Genomic DNA, 22295 nt, shown 5'->3' on the forward strand with positions numbered 1-22295 from the left:
GCCACAGCCAGGGCTCCAAGTGGCAGTGCACTGTATGGGGTCTTGACTATTCCCTCCTGACTCTCGGAAGGAGAACAGGCAGCAGGGATTTTCATTCTTTTTTGGCACCTACTCTCTTCAGCAACCCCAAGATCAGTACCCCAAGCTGCACAAGCTCAGGTTCATGTCTTTACCAAAGGCCGGCAATAATTTCAGAAAGGAATGACAATGAAGGTAAAAAACAGTTCAACTACTCGCTCATCTGGACTTCTAGGGCAGGTGGGGTTCCCAGACAACTTTGTTCCGTCGGTCTGGCACCCTTGCCCCCCCCTCTCGGTGCCTTGGTGATGAGTGTGGGCCTTGCTGTTTACGCTGCCTGAATTTGCCCTTGTCACTTATGAGCACTGTGGCCCTGGGCTAAAAGTCATGCCTCTCAGAGCCAATCGGAATAGCTTATTAGACCTATTGATTCTGGCATAGTGGGCATGTGCGGAAATCTCTCTTCTTCATCCCTCCTCCTTCTCAGTCTTCACCTCCTCCACCCCTTCCTCCTCCTTCTTTGATGTGTAAACCAAGGTATTTGGGGAGCAGGGAATGATGTGATGTTTGGGATTTACTTTAAAATATATTCCAGACCTCCCCCCTCCCCAAAAAACAAAAATACAGGCACTTTGGGGGCAGTAGAAGGAGGAGGGCCTATGAAACAGTTGGGGAAGCAGAGTGATAAGTACTCGGAAGGGCCGGGATCCTTCTGCTCTACACACTTTGGTGTATGCTTGAGAATTTTCATAATAAGAGTAAATAAACAAAGACCAAATAATGAGGCTTTCATTCCCTATATCCAAATGACCACAACAGGGCATAGAATGCACTTTCATAGTTGCTCCCCTGGCAATTTATTCTGATTCTCCAAATAAGATTCCAGCTCTCATCCTACCTGTCATAGTCTCTGGATATTGACTGGGAACGTTTTCCTCAACAAGGCCTTGCCAGGCCCACTGCTTTCAGATTCTGTACTCACGTTTTAAAGATTTTTTAAAATTTATTTATCAGAGGGGGGGGGAGAGCGAGCACAAGCAGACAGAATGGCAGGCAGAGGCAGAGGGAGAAACAGGCTCCCTGCTGAGCAAGGAGCCCGATGTGGAACTCGATCCGAGGACGTTGGTATCATGACCTGAGCCGAAGGCAGCTGCTTAACCAAGTGAGCCACCCAGGCGTCCCTGTACTCACGTTTTAAAAAAAAAAAAAGTGACCAGTTTCCCGTTTGGAGTGACTCCAATGCAAGACTCACTGTAAGCCGTTGTCTTGCTGTGTCCCATCCTTTTCTAAGGACTGCATGTGCTATCTCTGGGAGATCACAGCATTGGGAGGGGCAGCCCAGGCCTGGGCTATTACAGCAAAGCTGCAGCCTGAAGGGCGCGCGTGAGATCTGTGGTTTGAGCTGTCAGGAGTCTCACGGAGAAAAAAAAGAGAAATGAATCATCATTTGACCGTGACATTCCCACTAAAGGGGAGTACAGTGGGAGAAAGAGCAAGGGAAGAGGAAAGAAAAATCTCAAAATAAATGTGGGGTGGATGGCAGGAGGAGGAGGGGGTCTCGGAAATTGGGGGCAGGTGTGGCGATCGAACCAACGCTAGCCACAAACACACCATTCCGCCCATTCTAGAGCTGACTGGACATAAACATGCTCGCACATCTACTTGTCGGCTGCGTTTTGTCGGCCGGCCAGTAGCGAGGTGATTCTTTAAGAGCTCTGAGAACCCAAACTTGTGGCCGCCCCGCAGCTGAGCCAAAGTGGAGCTGGGAGCTGCCCAGACAACCCGAGGCTGCCAGCTGACCACCTTCCTCCCTACAGATCGCTGGAACCAAGCTCGGCGGGGGAGAAGCCATGCTCGCGGGTGGATGCCAGGGCTAAGGGCGGAAGCCGGGTTCCCACGGAGGCCTCCGCGCCCAGGCGGCTGCAGCGGCGGCGCACAGGGACCGGACGCCTGACACCGGGACGCGCCCCCCACTCTGGACAACCGGCCACAGAAGTAAAGGGCCAGCATCCCGCCACGGCTATGCTTCCCGCGGGACAATCTCGGGAGAAGGTCTTGGAAGAGGCTCGCAGGCCGATTTTCCGAGGGAAAGGGCGAGGTGGGGAGGGAGCGCCCCTGACCCTCCCCGCCCTCCCCTCTCCCGCTCACCCGGCATCACCAGCGGCGGGGCTGCCCCGCAGAAACGTACGCGAGGTTGTAGTGTCGCCCTCCACCGCACGGGGGCAGCATCACCTGCTGGCTCGGCGGCAGCGGTCCCCGCGCCTCTCTGGGCGGAGGCAGGCGGAGGCGGGCCTGCGGCGTCCTCTTTCATTGGCCGTGGCGCGGGCGCTGCCATGTTGGAGGAAGCGGTGCCTTCTGTGCGGTGGTAACGCTGTGGCTTCACCCGTAGCGTCGGGGAGCGCAGCCTCCTACCTTTCCTCCTCGCTCGAGTGTCGGTGCTGAGAGGCGGCGGGAGAGAAGTAGGATGAACCTGCCCAAGGGGCCCGCACGCTCTGCTTCGACAAGGACGAGTTCATGAAGGTGCGCGCCTGGGCTCTGCTCCCCGGAGCCGGGCCGTGGGTGGCCTGCCCTCCTTGGCCCTCCGGGGCCTCTCCTCGGGCTTCTCCTGCGGGCTTCCTGGGTCGTCCCCGCCCGGACGGGTCCTCGGCGGGGACCTCACTGCACTTCGCAGTGAGTCTCTTGGCCTCGGGTGGGCTAGGTGCAGCTTGGAGAAAGCACTCCTGTGAAATCGTGCACATTGAATGAAAAGGCCTGAAAGTTCAGGGCAAGTGGTTTTGAGCTAAACGTAAAAGCCCCGAACCCGTAGGACCCGCCTCTGGTACCGTGCGGCACAGTCAGACCGCCGCTCCCCCGGCCTGACAGAAGCCTCCCAGTGCCTTGGTGCCTAGAAGCTCAGCGACTGTGCGTTGAACACATCTCTGAACGCACGTACTTACCAGGAATTGGGTCAAAAAGGCACTTAACCTAACGTTTATGCCTGACTTTCGTCTTACGCTCCCGGAATGAGAAATCCGAAAGACTGTACTGTCCTTACTGGTTCTGGTCCATTACTACAAGCATACCAAGCTCCTTTTCTAAAGTTGCCCTACTTCTCTTGGTGAGGTCAGCCTGAAGCTGGCAGCAGATAACTGTAAGATATAAACTTACAAAATAGAAATTTAAACTGAAAAGACTTTACTGACAGGAAAGGTTCATCAGACATAGCCTTGAAAATGTCCCAAGGTTTGAATCAGAGCCAGGAGGAGCTTTATCCGTTTTCTGTATCCCCCTGGGTCTGTACTTAAACTATCAAAATGTATATGTTTAATTTCTAAGGATTGGGATTTAGTAGCTGGTTTCAGTGTTAAAAAGTTTTGGCTCTGTAGGTACCTAAAATTCTGAAAAGAGTTTGAATTTCTTACTTTTTTATGGCTTCAAGTCATAATATGTGTTTTTTTTTTTTTCTTTTTTGGGTTAACCAGCTAGTTCCTTTTTGATACTTGCATTCAGATCACATCTCCCAAACTCTGGCTTTAAAAGTGCTTATGTCTGGATCCTCTGCGGTGTGGCCATATCATTTTTAATATGTAGGGATGCCTAGACGAAGGTATATTGTACCCTTGTTCTTGTATGGTGATGTTAAGCCACTGTAATAAAAGGTGTAAATTGAATGGAGTGTCTGAAGGAGAGCACAGAGTGAATTCTCTGATCCAGAAACCTTTTGTTAACAAAGGACACGTGATGAGGATAGAGGTCATTGGAAGAAGAAAAGGCACACACACAGACTTAAAGAATCTCAAAGCACGGAAGTCTCTTTAGCTTGTCTGTCTTTGGACTTCGTCAGGCTTTCTTTGGGCCTAACACTAGCATTTTCTCACACTTCCTCGCCCCGCCATCTTTCTCACTCTGCGCTGACAGAATGCCTTTGGTCAAAGCAGCTTCGGAAAATAGAAATCTCAAAATAACAGTTCTAAAGTAGTACTTAGACGTAGGAAGAGAGCAAACTGGGAAAGTGGCTAGAATGCCAGCAATTCCATATTCTTTCAAGGCTCTGAAATTTCTGAATATAATGTACAATTTGTAGTGTTAATGAACGTGACCCCTTCATACATAGAAGGAAAATACATGGAACAGCTGTTCTGTGTAAAGTGGTTATTGATCTTCTATGTGGAAGCTGGAGATAAAGGTTATTTGCAATTTGTGTTTCTGTCAGAGAGATGTTTTGTTAAGTTACAGTTCCGAGGCAGAAATGAGTGGAGAGCTTACTGTCGGGGTTGTATTTCTACATAGGTGTCTTGTTTGGCACATTTTGGAATGAGACTGGGATGGTAGAAAGGGAGATGGGGTGGGGCTGCGGGTTGCACCTTGGACACTGCATACATTGAGGGGTCCACATTGATGCAGTCTTCACGGTAGAGCTGCAGTCAGGTTTACAGCAGGAAGTTGCATGGTCATATCTGTTGAGTTCGAGCTGACTGGTGGCAGGAGACTACTTAAAAAGTCATGTTTATGAGATCTAATGAGAAATAGAAGGGGAAAGGTATGCAAAAGAGGTAGGTGATCAAAGTGCAGGAATGGCAGATGGGGAAGGGTCACCTGGGGCAGAGGCTCTGGCAACATCATACTTTGTCAGCTTAGAAATATGAAAATCCTTTGGGTTGACAGCCAGCTAATAGATGAGCAGGACATAAGGTATTGGTAATAGGGGGAGAAAGTGGCATAAAAGATAAATTAGACCATTTACATGGGTGTGCTATTGACATTACATGTAGCCTTCCTCTTCCATCTCAACATATGACTTCATCTCCAGTTGTACAGAAAAATTAGCAGCCATCCCATGGGACCTCCTCCATCCTGCTGATCATGATCCCATTCTTGTATTTGTCCCCTTCTCCTCCTCGCCTGGTACAGGGAGGGGCTCTCCTTCCTCCTCAGGTTCAGTCTCCACTCTGGCTAGGAGTCCAAGCCCTCCCGCCCTTCCAGGAGCCTGCGAGGATCCTCTCCCCTGCACTCCTTCCCATCACGCACTCCTGTTTGATCCTCTCCCACTTGACTGCCCCACCTCTAGGTATTGCCCTGTCACTGTCACGCATCAGAGCCAGTGCTCAGGGGTTGACTTGACTTTCCCACCTTCCACCCTTCAGGCCCTGTCGTTCCACTAAAGAGTTCTTACCAAAACTGTTTCTAAGTCAGCGCACCTGACCTTTCTCTGTCTCCTTACTCGACATCGCAGTAGACCAAATGCTCTGCATTGCTTCCTGTCTTTCTTCTACCTCTCTGATGTGTCTCCTGTGCAAAGTCATGCTCCTGGTAGCCACTGAATGCTGATTATGGGCTCAGCCCCGTGTTCCTTTCTTTCCCTAGATGACCTTTTGTGCAGCTTCATGACCACCTATCAGCAGGTAAGGCAGATTCCTGTCTCTGGCCCACACGCCTCCTGAGCACCAGTTCTGTGTATCGGACTTGCTGACCTTTCTTCTCGGATGTGTCTGGCCCCTCAGACTCATCAGGTTCAAGACGGAATTCATGAGCACCTCCTCCACTGAAAACCACCTTTCTTATTCTATTGCCTCTCTCAGTAAACACTTCATCCGTTTAGCCTGGAGTCGGGAAACCAGAAGTCAACTCCTACTCTGTCACCTTTCCAAAATCTAGTCTGTCACACCAAGTCCTGTGGATTTCGCTTCCTAAACCTCTTGAGTCCATATACTTCTTTCCATCTCTTCTCGTACCTTTGCAGTGCGCCCTTGCCATCACACTGTAGAAGCTTCTCACCCAGTCTCCATGCGCCTTCCTTGTCTTTCTGGCCCCTGGTCTACACTGCAGGCAAGCCACTCTTGTCAGAATGCGGATGTGATCTTGTATGTACCAGGTGACTGGTCAGTCAACCAGTTCTTGAAAAACCATTTTCCCACGCACTCGAATGTATTTCAAAGAGAATCAGTCCCCCATGGGGTAGTTTTCCTTGGTAGACAGTTTGTTTCTGCACTGAGCCATCTGCCTCCTTTGAACTTCTCTGTGTCAGTTCCTCTCTGGAACCTGTGGCTTCGTTGGCACCCCGGGTAGGCACATGATGACCTTTTCCATGAGAAGTGAAGGCAGGAGCCCTCTGGACGGTGAATGTATGTACCCTCATGTTCCATAGGTAAAAGAGCCGTGTGTGTGGGTGGGGGGGTAAGTCCTTGAGGCTCCTCCCTGTTCTAATTGGGTGAACTGGGAATTTTGACACAGGAAGCAGGTCCTGTGTATCCTTGTTTGCAGGGAGCATGCATTCTGATGGACTAAACGGAAAAGGGGAAGAATGAGCAGCTGCTCAGATCTGTTTGTACTGTGCTGGCTGATTAGCTGTGACCTGCAGATGTGGGTCCCATCCTCGGCTCTGCTCTCTGCCTGCTTATGTCTGGCTTGGGGCAAATCACTTGCCTCCAGCCTTCTGTTTGCTTGTTAGTATAATGAGGTGGTGCTTATCTATGTGATCTTTGCCGGCTCCTCTGAAAAGACTCTAGTCCATCCTGGCTTGCAGATAAGGAAACTGAGGCCTGAGGTGTGATGACTTCCTTTAAAGCCACACAGCTAGTTGGGGCCAATCACAGGCCAGATCTCCTGACCCCCACGCATCAGTTCTTGGAAATCCTACTGTAATATGTTCCTTTCCAGAGGCCACAGGTGGGAACTGAGGGAAGTGGGACAATCAGAACATTAAGAATAGCGCAGAAGATGGCCCAATGTCCATATGCCTTGGCACCTGCATTTCACCAATAGGGCCACCTCTTACCTTAGAAGAAGTTCCCACAGGGCTGGTGATCTGGATGCCTGGCCTGGAGCTTAGCTACGGTAAACAGGACCAGAGGGAAGTGATGGCTGTTTGAGGTGGACTTTGTTGACGGCGGCTGGAGATAGCAGCTGACAGAGGGAAGAGTGACAGACGGCAGATAGCCGCAGGCCCGCAGGTCAGCCACTGTTGCGCAGGGTCGCCCATCCCCAGGAGCTGTCTTTGTATCACAGGAGCTGAGTGCTTACCCTGTGGGTTCTTAGTTTGATGTCACGTCTTGATGACAAGATTCCATTCTCTTCCGCATCAGTTTGAGACAGACATCGTAATGAAATTCTAATTAGCCAAATATGGAATGTAAGCCTGGAACTCATTTTATAGAGAAATTTTCTTATGTGAACTACTTTCCCTGATGAGGAGTTGTGACGATGTAACATCAGATAAAGTTTATCTGATTGGCACTTGTAAGAAGGGTTCCCGGCAAAAAAGAACTGTTTTTTTGTTGTTGTTGTCCTCCCTTTTGATCTTTCCTTTCCATTCCTTTTTTTTTTTTGTCTTGTGAGCGGTCATCTGATTTATAAAAAGATGCAACAAAAAGTAAAATGGTACAAGACAAGATAATCAGTTTCAAAACATAAAAAAGTGTCTTTAGCCATAGCTCAGAACAGAGGAACTGGGTAAGGAGAATTGCTTGTATGAACTGGCAACAGGAAAAGTTGGTAAAGAAGAGCTGAGGAACTCTATTAAGACATAGGAGTGAGGGGCTCTGTCATCATCTGGCATTCGCTCAGTGTCGTCTATATGGTTAGAGATGTCCATGATGGGAACTCCAGCAATCTTCTGGGTCTGGGTCAGCTGATGCCACAGTGTAACACTCTGAATTACTTCCGTACTGAGCAGTCATCTGCAGTTTGTCTTGTGTGTACGTGGTAATCGTTTGAATCTTGGCTCTTTCACAATCCTTAGAGCCTCTTGATACTTTCACCCCGGTTTCTCAGTTTCAGCCATTACACAGTCAGTTGTACAACTGGTACACTTGGCACACAGCCCGTCCATCACTGACCGGTCAAGTTTGGCCTAACTAGAAAAGTTGATAAAGTCGGTACCAACCAGGATGTGGTAAGTCGGCCCAGCTGTGTGTTTATATTGGAAAAAACAGGAGGGATGTTGGGGGACTTCTCTTTCCTTGAGTGCATGGGATCCTTCTTTTCTTTCTTTTTAGGTTTTAATCTGTCCTTCTCTCGGAGAAGGATCTCAGAGCTAAGCATTCGCTTCCCGGTCACATACTTGCTTGCTTTCTCTTGCTTCCCCATGTTCACACCATGCCCATTTCTCCTTGCTTTTGATTTTCTAATTCACCCTTTGTAGTACTATAAAACTTATTTAAATAAAATGTTGGCCTACTAAGTTATTATTAGTAAGTTCTTTGTTCAGAATTTGAGAGGAAGAAGTATTATGTAAATATATCTTTTTGTTATTTAACTAGTCTTACATTTAGCATCAAATTTCTTGAAACATTTAAACAAATTAATCACAAACTGGGGCTTGGGCTCTTTCTTTCTTTCTTTTTTTTTTTTTTTTTAAGTAATCTCTATACCCAACATGGAACTTGAACTCACAACGCTGAGATCAAGACCTGCACGCTCCAGTGACTGAACGAGCCAGGTGCCCTTTGGGCTTTTTGTTTTTAAGTTCCTCAGGTGAGGGGGTGCCTTAGTGGCTCAGAGGGTTAAGCTTCTGCCTTCAGCTCAGGTCATGGTCTCAGGGTCCTGGGATCGAGCCGTGCATGGGACACTCTGCTCAGCATGGAGCATGATTCCCTCCCTCTCTGCCTACTTGTGATCTCTCTCTCTGTGTCAAATAAATAAATAAAATCTTAAAAAAAAAAAGTTCCTTAAGTGATTCTAATGTGTGACCAGTGTTGAGAACTCTAGCACTGGATAATTCCTTTAAATAGCTCAAGAAATTAATTTTGAAAAGCGAACTAAAAGCCTACATAGATTATGATTGGTGTTAAATTGAGGGGAAAAAAGAGATAAAGAGAAGAAATCAGCTGGAACAGAGTGTAATTAGGTACTCAAATATTTGTTAGATGGATAAATACATTTACGGAATGTAGGGTTTTTTTTTTTTTTTGTCTCTTCATAAATATGTCAAATGGGTATATAAATTCAACAAAGGAGTTTGATATAAAATTGATTAAAATGTTAGAACAGAAGTTTTTTAGAATTTCAGTGATACTATTTCATGATGCTTTTAAGATGATCTCTCTGTAGATGGTAGGAAGATCTTGTTAGCATATGTTTTTAATTTCTCAAGCTTGAATAATTTAGTTGCCGAACAAAGATTTAGAATGAGTTTTGGGAGACACAAGTCCTACATTATGTCCCCACCTAGCTGGGTCAGAGATTTGAGAGCAGGGGCTGAAGGGAAGAGCTCCAAGGACATTTTTGTATACATGCTGATACCTTGGGCAGGAACACTCTTCCCACACTTCCTGTGGCTAGCTCCTTTGTGTCATTTGGATCTCAACTCATTGTTCTATATTTCCTGGTTCATCCAAGTTAAAATACATCCCATTTTTCACTCAGACCTTTACTGTGTCCTGTTTTCTTTTTAGCTGTGATCACTATGCATTAATCACTATTTGATCACTGTTCATTAATGTTTGTTTACATATTTATTTTCTCATTTCTGCATTAGAATATCTGCTCCTTAAAAGCAGAGACCTTGTCTTTTCTTTTCATGACTGTGTCCCCAGGTCTTAGAGCAGAGCTGGAGTTGCATGATAAATATTTGAGGAATATTTATGGGATATACAGGGACATTTATTCATCTCTGTTGCCCATTGTTTTCAAGAATGGTTGGAAACTCACACATACGTGAGCTCACACAAACTTTCTATGTCTTTCAACCCCTATGTAGTGTGCAGATTAGTGCTTAACTATTTTGGTTTTTTGTCTCGATGAAATGGGACATGTTTCAGGGCAGGGCTCATAAATTTCATATGCCCTCTTAGTACTTCTCATCATTACAGAGTGATGGTTCTGGGGGATTCTGCTTCTCATGGAGATAGTATATAGTGATTTTATAAGTCCATGTATCTGGAAAGGAGTGTTTTACTTCTTGGAAGCTTAGAGAACTTCAATCTTTCCAAATTCCATGTAATTTTCATAGCATTAAAGCTACTAATTTCAGATTATTGGTAAGTTTTAAATGATTAATTCCCAGGTTACTTTGAATTAGTCTTTGTTTGCCATCCCTGATTGCAGCTAGTTAGTAAAGTAGCTAAACTTTTAAACTCTACTTGGTTTTAATTTTGAGTAATGTCACTGCTTCTCTCATGGTCAATGGTTCTTAATTACCTGCAGCTTGTCTGGTTTGCTCATTTATTTTCCTGTGTTCCAACACCTCTTGTGATCTCTCAACTTCTGGCCTTTTGGGGGATTTGTACTTTAACTGGGTTCAGATAGGAAATACCCCTGAGTACAAAGAGAAGATATTTTTCTTCTAACTTCACTATCTCCTATTATTAATGTATTACATTGTTGTGGTGCATGTGTTACAACTGATGAACCAGCATTGATACAGTATTAGTTAATAATCCATGGTTTACATTAGGGTTCACTCCTCTTTCTATAGTTCTGTGGGTTTTGACAAATGTATAATGTTATTTACCTACTGTTGGTATCTTACAGCCTAGTTTCATTGCCTTGAAAACCCCTGTACCTCATCTATTTGTTTCTTCTCCTCTCTCTGCACCCTGCTCCCTCACCCCTCAGCCCGGGATCTTTTTACTGTCTAGAGTTTTACCTTTTCAGAGGCACCTGGCTGGCTTAGTTGCTAGGGCATCTGACTCTTGATCTCGGGGTTTTGAGTTCTAGCCACCACATTGGGTATAGAGATGACCTAAAAAATAAATAAAAATTAAAATGTTGGTTAATTTTTACCTTTTCCAGAATGCCATAGAGTTGGAATCATATAGTATTTAGCCTTTGAGACTGGTCTTTCACTTAGCAATATGCATTTAAGGTTCTTTGAAGTCTTGTGGCTTAATAATTCATCTTTTAATTGTCGAATAATCCATTGTGTGGGTGTGGCACAGTGTACCTGTTCACCTACTGAAGGAGATTTGGATTGCTTCCAAGTTTTGGCACTTCAGAGAATAAAGCTGCTGTAAACATCCGTGTGCAGGTTTTTGTGTGGACACTAGTTTTAAGCTCTTTTGGGTAAATACAAAGGAGCACAATTACTGATCTTATAGTGAGAATGTGTTTAGTTCTGTGAGAAACTGCCAAGCTGTCTCACACAGTGCCTCCCATTTTGCATTCTGACCATACAGTGAATGAGAGTTCGGTTGTCCCACATCCTTGCTAGCATTTGGTATTACTAGTGCTTTGGATTTTTTATATTCTACATGATATGTAATAGTACCTTGTTTAAATTTGCAATTTCTTAGTGACATACAAAGTTGAGCATCTTTTCAGATCCTTTTTTTTTTCTTTTTTAAAGATTCTATTTATTTATTAACAGCACAAGCACACGGAGAGGTAGCAGCAGGCAGCGGGAGAGGGAAAAAAGCAGGCTCCTCGCTAAGCCGGGGGCCCAGTGTGGGGTTCAGTCCCAGGACCTGAGCTAAAGGCAGATGCTTAACTGACTGGGTTTCCCAGCCATCACTCTTTTCACATTTTTAAATTAGGTTTGATTTCTTGTTGCTACTAAGACATCTTTATATTATATTTCTTATTTTAAGTCCTTTACCATGGATGTGTTTTGCAGATATTTACTCTGTGACTGGTCTTTTCATTCTCTCTCTCTCTTTTTTTTTTTAAGATTTTATTTATTTATTTGTCAGAGAGAGAGAGAGCGAGAGCGAGCACAGGCAGTCAGAGTGGAAGGCAGAGTCAGAGGAAGAAGCAGGCTCCCTGCGGAGCAAGGATCCTGATGTGGGACTCGATCCCAGGACGCTGGGATCATGACCTGAGCTGAAGGCAGCTGCTTAACCAACTGAGCCACCCAGGAGTCCCGTCTTTTCATTCTCTTAACAGTGTCTTTTACAGAGAAGTTTAATTTTAACAAAGTCTCTCTCATCAATTTTTTCTTTCGTAGATCATGCTTTTGGTTTTATATCTGAAAAGTCATTGCCAAATCCAAGGATCCCTACATTTTTTCTTGTGTCATCTTTAAGAAGTTTTGCATTTTACGTTTAGGTGTTGTGAAAGGTGTGAAAAGTTTGTTTTTATTCTTTTCATTTGTTTGTTTTTTCTTATCAATGTCCCATTGTTCAGTTCCATTTGTTGAAGACTGTCCTTGCCATTGAGTTGCCTTTGCCTGTGTGTGTGGATGTTTTTCTGGGCTCTCCACTCTGTTCCAAGCACCTGTCTCTTTTGCCAGGCACCTTCTGTCTTAATCACTATAGCTTTAATAGTAAGTCTTGAGATTGGGTGGTGGCAATCCTCAATTTCCTTTTTTTCCCCCTCTTTAATATTTTGTTGACTACTCTGCGACTCTTGGTTTTCCAGTTTTCCATTCAATTTTAGAGTCAACATGTTGGTATCCACAGAATAACTTCTTGGCATTTTGATTGGGATTGTATTGAGTCTGTCGATCAGTTTGGGAAGAACTGACCTCTTAACAGTATTGAGTGTTCTTACCCAAGATTATGGACTTTCTTTCCACTTCACATCTTACCTTGCTTGTTGTCTTTCATCAGAATTTTATACTTTTTCTCACATAGATCTTGTGCATATTTCGTTAGATTTGCACCTAAGTATTAATTTTTTTTGGTATGCTAATGTAAATGGTCTTGTGTTTTTAACTTCAAATTCCACTTGTACATTGCTGGTATATATGAAAGCAATTGACTTTTTAAATTTTTTAATTAAAATTCAATCTCGTTAACATATAGTGTACTTTTAGTTTCATGGTTAGAATTTCGTGATTCATTGGTTGCATACAACACCCAGAGCTCATCCCAACAAGTGCCCTCCTTAATACCCCTCACCCAGATACCCCAACTTTCCCCTCTCCAGTAACCCTCACTTTGTTTCCTGTAGTTAAGTCTCTTGTGATTTGCCTCCCTGTCTGTTTCTATTTTTCCTTCCCTTTCCTATATTCATCTGTTGTTTCTTAAGTTCCACATGTGACTGAAACTATATGGTATTTGGCTTCCTCTAGTTCCATCCATGTCCTTGCAAATGGCAAGATTTTGTTCTTTTTGATGGCTGAGTAATGTGTGTGTGTGTGTGTGTGTGTGTGTGTGTACACCACATATTCTTTATCCATTCATCTGTTGATGGACATCTGGGCTCTTTCAATAGTTTGGCTATAAACATTGGGGTGCTTTTGCCCCTTCAAATCACTTTGTGTACTTTGGATAAACATCTAAGGGCAATTGCTAAGTCGTTGGGTTGTTACATTTTTAACTTTTTGAGGAGCCTCCATACTGTTTTCCAGAGTTGCATTCCCACCAACAGTGTAGGAGGATTCCCCTTTCTCCACATCCTCGCCAACATCTGTAGTTTCCGGACTTGTTAATTTTAGCCATTTTGACTGATGTAAGGTGGTGTCTCATTGTGGTTTTGATTTGTATTTCCCTGATGCTGAGTGATGTGGAGCCCTTTTTCATGTGTCTGTTGGCCATTTGGATGTCTTCTTTGGTCTGTTCATGTCTTCTGTCCATTTCTTGACTGGATTTTTTTGTTTTTTGGATGTTGAGTTTGATCAATTCTTAATAAATTTTGAATACTGGCCCTTTGTCTGATACATCATTGGAAAGCAATTGACTTCTGTATTTTAACTGTGTATCATTCAGTCTTGCTATAATCACTTGACTAGTTTCAGGAGGGTGTGGGTGTGGGGTGTGAAGTCTTTGTATTTTCTGTAGACAGTCATGTCATCTGTGAACAAAGTTTTATTCTTTCCCAGGTTGTATACCTTTTGTTTCCTTTTCTTACCTTATTTCATTAATTTGGCCTTCCAGTATAATATTGAATAGTAGTAGTAGGAGGGACATCCTTGCCTTGATTCCCTGTCTTCTATTTTCTCGGTATTAATATCATGTTAGCTGTGGATTTTTGGAGACATTCTTTATCAAGTTGAGGAAGTCCTCCTATTCCTCGTTTCCTGAGGAAGAAGTGTGGATTTTGTTAAGTGTTTTTTTTCCTCCCTTCATTGATATGATCATGTGATTTTTTTTTTCTGTTGATATGATGGATCACATTAATTTTCTAATGTTGAACATTTTCTAATGTTGCATACCTGGAATAAATCCTACATGATCCTGGTGTATAATTTTTTAATATAGTGTTTGCTTTTATTTGCTAATTTTTGTTGAAGATTTTTGTGTCTGTGTTCATGAGAGATACTAGTTTGTAGTTTCTTTTCTTGTAGTATTGGTTTTGGTGTCAGGGTAATAATGATCTCCTAGAATGATTTAGGAAGTATTCCTTGTAGTTTTACTTTCTGGAAGATATTTTAGAGAATTGTGTAGTATTCCATAAATGTTTGGTTGAATTTACAGTGATTGGGATTGTTAGCAGTAGCCCTCCCTTCTTTCATCTGATATTAGTAATTTATGTCTTCTACCTTTTTTTCTTTGTTTGCCTGGCTAAGGGTGTATCTGTTTTATTGATGTTTTCAAAGAAACAGACTTGGGGTTTATTGATTTAAAAAAAAAATTCCTGGTTTTAATTACATTAATTTCTGCTCTAATTTTTATTTTTTCCTACTTCCTTTAGGGTTTTTTTTTTATGATTTTATTTGACACAGAGAGAGTCAGTGAGAGAGGGAATATAGGCAGGAGGAATGGGAGAGGGAGAAGCAGCCTCCCTGAGCAGGAAGCTCTGATGCAGGGCTCTGTCCCAGGATCCTAGGACCATGTCCTGAGCCAAAGGCAGATGATTAACCAACTGAACCACCCAGGAGCCCCTCCTTACTTTAGATTTGATTTTGTTGTTGTTGCCTAAAATGGAAGCTTAGATTATTGACTTTAATCTTTTTTTTTTCTAATATTTGCATTCAGTACTGTATTTTCCCTTTAAGCAGCATTCCACACATTTTGCTACATTGTATTTTGTTGAGACTGGTCTCCTGTCATTTAGAAGTGTGTCATTTAATCTCCATGTATTTTGGACTTCTTCAGCTATCTTCTGTTACTGATTTTTAATTCCATTGCGGTCTGAGAACATACTTGGTATAATTTTTATTTTTAAAAATTTGTTGTGTTTTGTGGCCAAGAATTATTCTGTCTTGATGAGTGTTCCATATGAGCTTAAGAAGAATGTGTGTTGCACTATTACTGGGCAAAATTGTCTGTGTACGTCTGTTGTACGGTAATTGATGGTGGTGTTGAGTGTGCCATGTCTGGACTGAATGTCCACATCTGTCAGATCCTTGTTGCCCTGCTGCTGGATCGGCCCATTACTGATGGAGAAGTGTTGAAGTCACCAGCTGTGATAATGGAATTGTTTATTTCTCCCTGCAGTTCTGTTAGGTTGTGTCTCACCTGTGTTGATCAGGCACACATACGTTAAGGATAATTGTGTCTTCTTGGTCAGTCGATTTCTTTATCATTATGTAATGCTGCTCTTTATGCCTGATAATTTTCCTTCTCTGAAATCTGCTTTGTCTGAAATTCATGTAGCTACTCCATTGTTCCTGTGATCAGTGTTACTTTGGATTTTTTTTAATGTATCCTAGCATTTAACTTGTTGATATTTAAGTTGTTTCATTTTTCATCAAAATGTAATTCACAAAGCATAATAGTTGCCATTTTAAATTGTACTATTCTCTGGTTTTTAGTATATTTACTGTGTATATGGTACATACGTCACTTCTATCTAATTCCAGAATGCTTCCATCACCCGGAAAATAAACCTCTTAGTTCCAATTCTCCCCTCCCCTTATTCCCTGGCAATCATGAATCTACTTTCTGTTTTTATGGATTTGCCTTTTCTGGAACATCTCATATCAGTGGAATGTATAACACGTGACCTTTTGTGTCTGGCTTCCTTTAACCTGAGAGTAGAATGTTTTCAGACTTCACTCGTGTTGTAGCATGTAACAGTTTATTCCTTTTTATGGTTGTGTAAGAGGGTCTTCCACATTTTATGTATCCATTCATCAGTTGATGGACGTTGGGTATATACTCATTTGGCTGTTACGAGCAGCGCTGCTGTGCACATTCATGTACAGGTTGTGGCAGGAACATCTGTTGTCAGTTCTGTTGGTGTTATAGCCCTAGACGTAGAACTGCTGGGTAATTGTACGTGTGTAACTTCTTGAGGAGCTACCGAGCTGTTTGCTGCCTTAGCCACACTATTTTACATTCTCACCGACAATACAGGAAGGTTCCAGCTTCTCCGCCTTCTTGCCAGCACTTTTCTTCTTCCTTTTTTTTTTCTTTTTCTTTTTCTTATTTTACCATAGTTGTCCTAGTGGGTGTGATGTGGCATCTGCATGTGCTTTTGATTCGCATTTCCCCAATGACTAAGGATGTCAAACATCCCGACATGTGCTCTTGACTGTCTGTGTATAATCTTTGGAGAAATGTCTATTCAAAAGTCTTTGGCTTGTTTTTAAATTAGGTTATTTGTCTTTTTGTTGTTGAGTTCTAAGAGTATATTTGCATATTCTGGTTATTAGGTCCTTGTCAGACAAATGATTTGCAGATAATCTCTCCCATTCTGTGGGTTGTCTTTTCACATTCTCTGTAGTGTCCTTTGACACACGAAAGTTTTTATTTTGATCAAGTTCAGCTTATCTAATATTTCTTATTGCTTTGTGTATCATGTCTAAGAAAGCTTTGTCCGATCCAAAGTCATACAGATTTTCACCTGTTTTCTCTGAGTGTTACAGTTTTTACTCTTACATTTAAATCTTTGACCCATTTTGAGTTATATTTTTGTGTATGTGTGAAGTTGCTCTTCCAAGTTCATTCTTTTGCATGTAGATATTCACTTGTCCCAGTAGTAGGCACTCGAAAAGACTGTTTTCCCCCCATTAAATGGTCTTGGCATCCTTGTGAAAAATCAGTTGACTGTAAATGTATGGGTTGTAAATACTTTCTCTTTGAATACTTGGGAAATCTACACTATAAAGTAAAACCATTCCTAAAGTAGTAAAACCATTCTTGGTTAAGTGAAATGGGTCTCTATTATGGCACTGTGAGTTTGGGTTTGCTTTTCACAGCAAACGCTGCCTAACCCAGTATTCACAGATGTTCCGAGTTATTTAGTCATGTGTTATGCAACTTTTGTTTATCTGAGAACAAATGCATAAATGGTAAGTTGAGTACTAATATTACCTAATAGCATTTGTTCACTGAGGCTAAGTTATATTATTTATTTATTTATTTAAGATTTTATTTGAGAGTGAGAGAGTGCGGGAGCAGGAGGAAGGGACAGAGGGAGAAGCAGGCTCCTTGCTCAGCAGAGCGCCTGATGAGGAACTCAAACCCAAGAGACTGGGATCATGACCTGAGCCAAAGGCAGATGCTTAACCAACTGAGCCACATAGGCACCCCAGTTATACAATTTAGAATGCCATCATGAAGTTCAAGAACTTCAACAATGTGTAACTGAGGCAGGGAAAGTGATCGACCTAAAGGTATACAGTTGGTGAGTAGGATGGCCAGGATTATGAACCGAGACCCCCTCCTGTGATGTACTACATAACTATGATGTAAGGTCTGAGATGGTCTCAGGAGAGAAAGGTCCAGGCTAATTTGGTCACCAGTGTAAGAAGCAGGTGGCTTTCTGTAGATGACTGTGAAATTACGGTTTGGTATGAAGTCCTTCTCTCCGACACTAGCAGGGTCAGTCTTTGGTTGATTAACTAAGAAAGTCAGTTTAAACAAGTACTCTTAGGGAATGGTACATACAGTTTTTAGTATTTTATTTGGAAAAAATATATGTACATTTATTCTCCATTGAAACAGTGCCAGGTCTTTTCTCTGGAAACTGGCCTGCAGATTAGATTTCTGAGTTATCACAGCACTTGGGTCGCTCAATAGGTTAGGCATCTACCTTCGGTTCAGGTCATGACCTCGGGGTCCTGGGATGGAGTTCAGCAGGGAATCTCCTTCTCCCATTGCCCCTTTCCCTGCTCATACTGTCTGTCTGTGTCTCAAATAAATAAAAAGAATCTTTTTTTAAAAAGCTTTCTATGTTGTCTTTTTTTGCATTCAGTTTCAGTTTCTTTAACTGAATTGAGTGAGAATCCTGTGATCACTCCCTCCCTACCTGGTATGTGGTCATCTCACCCATACCTAACTTAGCAAAAATTTTCTTATTGATTTCTTTGTATCAAATCTTTCCAAAGTAGCTGTGTTAGTTTTCAAAAGAACAGTGATTTTTTTTTTTTGCAGTCATATTTTTTTGGCTTACATAGTGTTTAATGAAGCTATATAATTACGAAGTAAGTGTAGGTGTCCTTAACTAGTTTGGGAATCATCACATCTGATTCTTGCTGACTAAACAGGTCATGGAGTAGCAGAGTCACAGGGGAAGTAGATAGTAATTTATTGCCTCTAAGCATATAAGCCTACCAGGGTATCACAGTATTATAAAGGGGAAACACAGGATAGCTAATCCTGTGAGAACAATAATTGGAAATAGGTTATGAAAGATTTGGAACATCTGTTCAATGGGACACTCAGCATGCACATAAAATATTAATAGAAATGTATGTATTTTACGTAAAGACATTCAAGTTATATTTTTAGATGGGAAATTTTTTTAATAGAATGGGTTTTAACTTTTTATTTTTTTATTATTTTTTTAAGATTTTATTTATTTATTTGACAGAGAGAGAGAGGTCACAAGGAGGCAGAGAGACAAGCAGAGAGAGGGGGGAAAGTAGGCTCCCAGCTGAGCAGAGAGCCTGATGTGAGGCTTAATCTCAGGACCCTGAGATATGACCTGAGCCGAAGGCAGAGGCTTAACCCACTGAGCCACCCAGGTGCCCCTAGATGGGAAATAGTTTAGAAGAGCATGAATATTTGTGTGTGTGTGTGTGTGTGTGTGTGTGTGTACACATATACATAGATAAGGTCTAGGGTTTCCATTCAAGATGGTGGCATAAAAGGATCTTGAACTCATCTCTTCTATGAAATACACACTGAATCTATAGCTCCATATGGAAAAATTTCCTGTGGAAAAAACCCTACAACTAGCTGAGTGACTCCTACACATTAGGTGAGTAAGGAAAAAAAACCTATGTTGAAGTAAGAATCAGTCTTGCCATAAACCCCACCCCTGGTACAGCGACCTGGGATTGGGAGGGTACTCACAACCCCAGGCTTCTCCCTGAGGAGCAAAGGGTTTGAGCCCCACTTCTGGCACCCCAACTTTCAAGACGTACATCTAAGAGACAAGACCCCCAAACATCCAGCTTTGAAAGCCATCAGAGCTTGCACCCATGAAACCCACAAGGCTATAGCAAACTGAGAAACAGCTCTTAAAGCAGTTGCGTGAGTAGACTGACCCACCCTGGAACTCAACACAGAAGCAGCAGACTGAAATGCATTCAGATTTCTGTGAAAGAGGCTCATTTGCTTATCTTAAAGCCCTGAGGGGCAGGCATCTAATTTAACATGGATCTAGTAAGGTATTCTCCAAAGATGGAGCTGATGGGTACCATCTTTGCGCTGTCCCTCTGCCTCGCTTCTGCTTTCTGGTATCTCCTGGAAAGGAGCTTGAATGCTCATATGATGCCCCGAGGTTTGCTGTTGCTACCCAGGGTATACCTCTAGATCACCTGGCTCTAGCGGCCAGCAAGACTCACACTCACGGTAGTGAGTATCACAGTATTTACAACAACCAAGACTTGGAAATAACTAAAGTGTCCACCAACGGGGTGAATGGATAAAGAAAATGTGTGTATACGATGGAATATTACTCAACCATAAAAAGAAGGAAGTCTTGCCATTTGCAACAACATGGATGGACCTTGAGGATATTGTGCTGAGTGAAATAAGTCAGACAGAGAAAGAGAAATACTGTATGATCTCCCTCACATATGGAATCTAAAAAACAAAACAAAATGAAGTCATAGAGAACAGATTGGTGGTTGCCAGAGGCGAGGTTGTGGAGGAAATAGATGAAGGGGTCCAGTGGTATAAACTTCCAGTTAATAAGATAAGCCCTGGGGATGTAATGTACATCATAGTGACTGTAGTAAATAATACTGTGTATTATTGTATATTTATTTTATTATTTTTTATTAGAAATATGTATTATTAGCCCCAGGGTTACAGGTCTGTGAATTGTCAGGCTTACACACTTCCCAGCACTCACCATAGTACATACCTTCCCCAATGTCCACCACAACCCCACCACCCTCTTCCTACACCCCTCCCCCCAGCAACCCTCAGTTTGTTTTGTGAGATTAAGAGTCTCTTATGGTTTATCTCCCTCCCAATCCATCTTTTTTTTTAAAGATTTTATTTATTTATTGGACAGACAGAGATCACAAGTAGGCAGAGAGAGAGGAGGAAGCAGGCTCCCCGCTGAGCAGAAAGCCCGATGCGGGGCTCGATCCCAGGACCCTGGGATCATGACCTGAGCCCAAGGCAGAGGCTTTAACCCACTGAGCCACCCAGGTGCCCCCCTCCCAATCCAATCTTGTTTCATTTTTTTTCCTTCCCTACCCCCACACCCCCCACTTTGCCTCTCAAATTCCCCATATCAGGGAGATTGTATGATAATTGTCTTTCTCTGATTATTTCACTCAGCATACCCTCTAGTTCCATCCACATCATTGCACATGGCAAGATTTCATTTCTTTTGATGGCTGCATAGTATATTATATATATATATAATATATATATTTTTTAAGATTTTATTTATTTATTTGACAGAGATCACAAGTAGGAAGAGAGGCAGGCAGAGAGAGAGGAGGAAACAGGCTCCCTGCTGAGGAGAGAGCCTGATGTGGGGCTCGATCCCAGAACCCTGGAATCATGACCTGAGCTGAAGGCAGAGGCCTTAACTCACTGAGCTACCCAGGTGCCCTATATTATTATATATTTAAAGTTGCTAAAGCTTAAGAGTTCTTAGCACAAGAAAAAAATGTGTATGTTTGGTGATGGATGTTAACTAGTCTTAGGGTAATCATTTCACAACAGATAAAAATATGGAATTTTTATGTTGTACGCCTGAAACTAACATGTGTCCATTATATGTCAGTTTCTTTAAAAAGTAATTGATATTTTATTTTTTAAAAAAATATTTATTTATTTGACAGACGGAGAACACAGGTAGGCAGAGAGGCAGGCAGAGAGAGAGACAGGGAAGCAGGCTCCCTGCTGAGCAGAAAGCCCAATGGCGGGGCTTGAACCCATAACCCTGGGATCATGACCTGAGCTAAAGACAGAGGCCTTAACCCACTGAACCAGCCAGGCACCCCAAAATTAGTTTATATTTTAAAGAGAAAGCTAGGGCACCTGGGTGGCTCAGTCAGTTAAGCGTCTGCCTTCAGTTGAGGTCTTGATTTCAGGGTCTTGGAATGAACCCTGGCATCAGGGTCCCAGCTCAGCAGAGAGCCGGCTTCTCCCTCTGCCCCTCCTCCCACTTGTTCTCTCCATCTCTCTCTCTCAAATAAATAAAATCTTAAAAAAAAAAAAAGTAAAAAGAAAGACCAAAACAAAGTCTGGAAGGATGTGAATCGCTGTGTTAAATAGTGAAGAAAAATAAACATTAACAGTGCTTAACTGCAGAGCATTAGAGAGTGGGTGATTTTTTTTTTCTCTCTTACATAAGTATTTCTTGGTTGCTTGAAAGTTTGACAGTGAACATTTGTTACTTTTAAAATTAAGAACAAAAAGCTGTTTCTATTTTGAGAAGAGCCTCTTTGAAATGTATAATTAAAAGAAATAAAATGTCTGTAGAGTTAGGCAACAGGAGAGAATGGTCTTGGTGAGGGGCCCCCTTTCCCATAATCTTAGGACTGAGCAAACCCCCTGATGTCACTGTGTGTGTTCCCCTGCAGTAATACGCCTCTTATTCTTTCTCTGATCTTATTATTCTATGTAAAATGTGGTATCAGTGCAATCATTTTTTCTTTCTGGTTTGATTTTCAGGAAGATTTCGATGTCTATCACTTTGTGTCTGACTGTAGGAAGCGTGTCCAGCTGGAGGAACTAAGAGGAGATCTGGAACTCTACTATAAACTTCTTAAAATAGCCATGGTCGAGCTCATCAACAAGGATTATGCAGATTTTGTCAACCTTTCCACAAACTTGATAAACCTGAAATTCACAAGTCCTACACACACACACACACACATACATACACACTTTCTCTCCTTCATATTTATTAAAAGGGCAGAGTTTTTAGAAACCTTTCAGTTGATTACCCCACCAACCCCACCAGAAACTTGAAGAAATTACCAATTTCATTAATAAAAGAACTAAACTTTTTGGAATACATTTTTTTGTTTGTTTTAGTTTTTATTCATTTAAGGTTGCTCTAGTTTGATTATGTTTCAAATTCATTAGTCAACAGTGAAAAGTAAAGGATAATAA

General features: G+C 42.5%; 1 protein-coding gene across 1 annotated transcript; it reads left to right on the plus strand.

The window, feature by feature from the left end:
* Positions 1–2334: 2334 nt before the first annotated feature.
* Positions 2335–22199, plus strand: LOC131814501 (conserved oligomeric Golgi complex subunit 2-like). The gene is made up of 3 exons (XM_059145438.1): positions 2335–2538; positions 21852–22042; positions 22079–22199. Exons 1-3 carry the CDS (start codon positions 2533–2535, stop codon positions 22149–22151), a joined length of 270 nt encoding a protein of 89 aa, XP_059001421.1. The 5' UTR covers positions 2335–2532; the 3' UTR covers positions 22152–22199.
* The last annotated feature ends 96 nt before the right edge of the window (positions 22200–22295 follow it).

This window comes from Mustela lutreola, chromosome 14 (genome assembly GCF_030435805.1).
Source record: "Mustela lutreola isolate mMusLut2 chromosome 14, mMusLut2.pri, whole genome shotgun sequence".
Classification (NCBI taxonomy): domain Eukaryota; kingdom Metazoa; phylum Chordata; class Mammalia; order Carnivora; family Mustelidae; genus Mustela; species Mustela lutreola.

Coding starts and splice junctions, on each gene's coding strand:
- LOC131814501 (XM_059145438.1), top strand. Junction 22,043..22,078: donor AAATTCACAAGTCCTACACA/CACACACACACA, acceptor CTTTCTCTCCTT/CATATTTATTAAAAGGGCAG.